The sequence below is a fragment of the Clarias gariepinus genome, chromosome 3 (assembly GCF_024256425.1).
Source record: "Clarias gariepinus isolate MV-2021 ecotype Netherlands chromosome 3, CGAR_prim_01v2, whole genome shotgun sequence".
Classification (NCBI taxonomy): domain Eukaryota; kingdom Metazoa; phylum Chordata; class Actinopteri; order Siluriformes; family Clariidae; genus Clarias; species Clarias gariepinus.
In genome coordinates, this window is record NC_071102.1 from 29,545,146 (window position 1) to 29,550,093 (window position 4,948).

The 4,948-nt window shown below is 38.9% G+C and overlaps 1 protein-coding gene across 1 annotated transcript; it reads right to left on the reverse strand.

The window, feature by feature from the left end:
* Positions 1–1,852: 1,852 nt before the first annotated feature.
* Positions 1,853–4,642, reverse strand: trhrb (thyrotropin-releasing hormone receptor b). The gene is made up of 2 exons (XM_053492926.1): positions 3,874–4,642; positions 1,853–2,322 (listed from the first exon to the last, which is right to left on the reverse strand). The coding sequence occupies exons 1-2, from the start codon at positions 4,615–4,617 to the stop codon at positions 1,939–1,941; spliced, it is 1,128 nt and encodes a 375-aa protein (XP_053348901.1). The 5' UTR covers positions 4,618–4,642; the 3' UTR covers positions 1,853–1,938.
* Between the last annotated feature and the right edge of the window lie 306 nt (positions 4,643–4,948).

A 4,948-nucleotide genomic window follows, 5' to 3' on the forward strand; every position in this document is an offset into this window, starting at 1 on the left:
TAAATAAATTATCATTCTTTTTATTTGGCAGAGTTTATCTGAAAATATAACAAGGTGTCTGATTGAGACTTGCATCAGAAAGTTGTGCAAGCAAAAAGTTTTTACTTTTATGCAGCCTTAAGCAAGTTGTCAGAAACACTGACCAGCCATAACATTAAAATCACTGACAACTGAAGGGAACAACAATGATGATCTTTTTATATTGACACCCATAAGGGGTGGGAAATATTGGCCGGAGAACAGTCAGTTCTCAAAGTTGATATGCTTAAGGGAGGAAAAATGGGCAAGCATAAGGATAAGAGACTTTACCAAGGGCCACATTGTGATGGATCCAGGGTGCACTATGGGAAGAAGGCATACATAGATATTACTTTGATATGTAACACCTATAAAAATGCACCCTGCAAAATCATTTAGTAATGGTTTGAGGAACATGACAAAGAGTTCAAGGTATTTGACTTGGCCTTCAAATTCCCCAGATCTCAATCTGATTGAGCATCTGTAGGATGTGCTGGATTAACAAGACTGACCCCTGAATGCCACACCTTGCAACTTACAGGACTTGGAGGGTTTGCTACTAACACCTAAGTGTCACATACCACAGCACACCTTCAGAGGTTTTAAAGGTGGAATCTATGCCTTAATGTTTCAGAATTTTAGAATTGTTTTGGTGACACAAAAGGGACCGACACAGTAGTAGGCAGTTGACTTTACTTTTATGGCTGATTGGTGTATAAGGCTCAAATAAAGACCATGTTTATTAAAACATAATTTATTTTTTTTTAGAAAGTGTCATGAGCAGGTGCAAACTATTATTTGTATGATTGGAATAAAAAAAAAATGTCTAAATGAGCATCTTAAAAAAAAAGTTGTTCATATTCATCTTTACTTGTGACAAGTTATAAAATATCATAAAATGATAGAAATTCTCCTGATTGTACAGTGATTTTCAGGGGATTTCTAGGGGCAAAATTGCAGGTTCTTATATTTTATCTTTAAAAAATAATAATAAAATAAATAACATAAAATCCCCACAGGTTTAGGCCACGCCTACTACAGATTTAAATCTGAACACAGATACAGATACAAATATATTGAGCAGTAAAAAGATACAGATAAACAAAGGCAGCCTTGTGTTGCACACTCACTGTCAGAAAAAAAGTACTTAACTGTGCCTTTCCCTGTCACTGGGATGGTAAACTCATGAACACACCTTTTGAACATTCAGTGTGAATTTGTAACCTAGAAAAGTGCATGCAGTGTACCTTTAAATATTTTGAGATTTTAAATATCCAATTATTCATTGTATTTTATGTAAAGTTATGCTATTTTTTTCATGTAAAAGGTACAATAAAAGTTCAAAAGGTTTACCCTTTTTACAGTACAGATTGTATCATAGCCCAAAGGGAGGTGAAAACTCATCCTGATGTCATTTTATTGGTTCTGGAATATTTTAATTCACCTTGGGTAGCTTTAAGTAAATTATAGTAAGTTCTGACCACTGCTTCTCATAAACCATATCCTAAAACACAACATAATTTTAATGGCAACATTTTGCAAATATGCACTATCACTCAAATTAAATTTGTGCTATGGTTGAGGAATTATGTAAGCATGCACTAACTGTGCATAATGATGAGATGAGAAAGATCAGAAGGGAATTGCTATACTTGTTTGAGCTCACAGAGTGTTAGTGTGCACATCAGGTGGCATGTTTTATTTCTGTCATCGCTATTGCAATGGTGTTTTCTCATGCCGGGTTGCTAGCCAATGGCCTACCCTACTCCTTTCTCATCTGGACTTTGGGACAGAGTGATTTTGTGGGCCAATAAGACAATAAGCAGGTGACAGCTAGATGACGAGTGTATTATGCATACTTTATGTGTAGGCATTAGATTCTTTAATTTGTAAATACCCTGATTAAACTTTATTTAGCTACTAGTTTCGTGTCAGTTCTTCCCTCAGATTATTTGGCTCTTCTGTGAGATCATCCATCTCTGTTGAAAAATGGTCCGTGCTCTCGATCATGGATGTTTCTTTGGCAGTACTGTAGGTCAGGGCCACACTGTAGGCTGCCTGCTTTGCCTGTGCCTTAGTACTGCATCTGCAGAGTCTCCTAAAGGCAGCACGGAATTTTTGTGACATGGCATTGTAGATAACAGGATTGATGGCGCTGTTTAGGTACACACAGGTGCGACAAAAAAGCAGGAACCAGGTGTCCAGGTAAGCCTCTTGAAGGAAAGAGTTGACCACCACCAAGGTGCGATAAGGCATCCACAGCACTGCGAACAGAACCACCACCACTGCCAGCATCTTTATCACCTGATACAGGGGGACAACAGAATGAATGCCCCATAGCATGCAAGTATGATATACATCTGGCTTACTTTTTTACTCAAGATTTTTTAAGAGTTCTTTGCCTCCTAATAGGCTTGGAACCCTCTCTGTCATGAGATTCTAAATCTGCTTTCCCAGAGAGAAAAAAACATAGGTTAAAACATTTTTTATAAGAATGTAAACCCTATGAAGCAATTTCAAAGAAGCTTATCTGGCTACTTATGTTATAGTAATGCTATTTTTGAACCAGAAATCTACAGTCTAACAGTTATTCTCCCATTGTATATACTGTCTGGCCCATGGCATATCTGCCATCTAAAATTAACGGTTTATCTGATTATAAATTGTGATCACCATTTCAAGCACACGGATCACACTCGTAGATAGTGTCTTTATGACTGTAATTATTGTGAATCATTACCAAAACTCAGTGACGTAAGGTGACGAGACATGAAATTACTCCAAAAATCAGTATATAGCCTCTGACTTACAGGATATTGTAACTCAGATTTTTGGAGCAATTTTTTTTATTGATCCATGAATATTGTCCCTCATTATTACATTAAAATAATAACACAACTAAAATACTTTTTTCTTTAATTTCCTAAATCTGTGTTCATTTATCGTGATTTCTTTCAGTTTTTAACTAAACGCAGTCGAACACAGTGGGTCATCACGACACATTACAAAATATAGGTGTTTGCTTGTTTGTTTGATCATTGTTAATTTTGAATTTGTTCTTAGATGAAATAAGCTGTTCTTTAACCATTATTAATACATTTAACCATATTTATGTTTTTTTTAATCCAGCTTAGTAACTCAATCAATGAACAAAACATTTAAAGATGAAGTTTTGACTGAATTTCATTAAAAAAAAAAATAGGTCTACTTTTTATAATTTAGTGTTTATGTAATATTTTAACATTGGGAAGTTTAACTCTACTTCTTATAGGCCTACTAGTTGATGAAGAATTAATTCCTTAGTGTGAAGTCCTTTTTGCACAAGTTCGATGGATTATAAAATGGCTATTGTAACAAGACTCTAAACTACAATGGACCTTTGGATAGCTCTTCTTGGGTTGCTAAAGGGGCTCTGCTTGGAACTGTCTCTGAAAAGGAAAAGCCTCTGTTGTAGGGTTCTGTTTAGGAACTTTAAGAGTTCCCCCCTACACAGAACTTTTTTATCCATGTTTCTATACCTTATGCTCTAAAACCCCTTTGCCTAAAGGTTGCACTTCTAGTATTATTTATTGTACAATAAAAATGTATTGTACACGTTTCTCATGTAGGGCACGTTTTTAGATGTGATGATTTCATAAAATATCATTATTTTTCACGTGATCACATTATTCACCTAATGCCAAGTGCTTATTATTAGTTTGAAACACTGTGAATGCAACATTGTAAAACAAAAAATATAACATTGTATAATGCAACTTCAAATGTTTCCTCATGTGATTACATTGACGTGATAGGCTTATGGTCCCATCACATGGGGTTGTTATATATGATACCTGATTGGTGTGTGAGACTCACCTGTCTGCGCGAGGCCGCCGTGGTGCTCGAGCACTGAACGGAGTGTTTGATCCCGGAGCCATACTGTCCGTTCTTCACCTTGGGTAACGCGTTCAGGAACAGAATTCTTGCGATGAGTCCGTACAGGACGGTAGCAAGCGCGAGAGGCAGCACGAAAAACACGCTGAAGTCAAAGAAGTAAATGGGCAAGTAAAGTTCCCGGGACACTCTGTAGCCGCAGGTCACGACGGTCACGTCGCTGTACTCGAGCTCTTTGGTATCGCTCAGGTAAAACCACATGACGCAGTAGAGCGACGTGAAGAGCCAGACAGTCAGGATGATCCTTTTGGCGCGCGCGTACGTGCAGAGCGACTGCGCCTTGATCGGGTGGCAGATGGCGATGTACCTCTCCACCGTGAACGCGGTGATGGAGCACGACGACGCATTGATGCCCAGGTACTGGAAGTAGGTGATGCCGAGGCAGCCGGCGTGACCGAACACCCACGAGCCGTACACGCTGTCCGCAACGTTCGGCAACCCGGCGGCCGTCAGCACCGTCAGGTCCGCCACGGCCAAACTCACCAGGTAGCAGTTGGTCGGAGTGCGCATGTGCTTCGTAGTGAGCACCACCAAGATGACCATCACATTCCCGACTATCCCCAATACGCAAATGGTAAACACCAAAAGAGTGCTGATCACCTTGTACTCTAACCCGCTGTCCATCCAGGGCCCCAACGTGTGGTTGCTTGAAGTAAAGGTCTCCATTTATTAACGCAAATATGATATGAATTAAAATGTACATTTATAGCATCTTACTTGAAACCCTTTGTCCGACTCAGACTTGTTTCAGGTGACGAACTTTTTTCCTGTGTCTTATATCATAAGATTCATTCTTGCTGTAAGATTGTATTGTTTTAGGCTTGTTGGAAAACTGAGCCCGACTTTTCTAAACTACCGACGCCTACAGTAAGTTGAAACAAATGAGCGAAACTAAAAGCGGAGAGAGTCTTAGACATGTGAATGTTTGATCAGAGGGAGGCAGTGGAGAACTGCTGTCTCTCTCTCTCTCTCTCTCTCTCTCCCACACACACACACA

What these genes read in the sequence shown, in the direction of transcription:
- trhrb (XM_053492926.1), bottom strand. Translation starts at nt 4,617, where the DNA reads ATGGAGACCTTTACTTCAAGCAACCACACGTTGGGGCCCTGGATGGAC. An exon ending in CGGCGGCCTCGCGCAGACAG is followed by an intron (nt 2,323 to 3,873) that starts GTGAGTCTCACA and finishes CCCCTGTATCAG; the next exon opens with GTGATAAAGATGCTGGCAGT.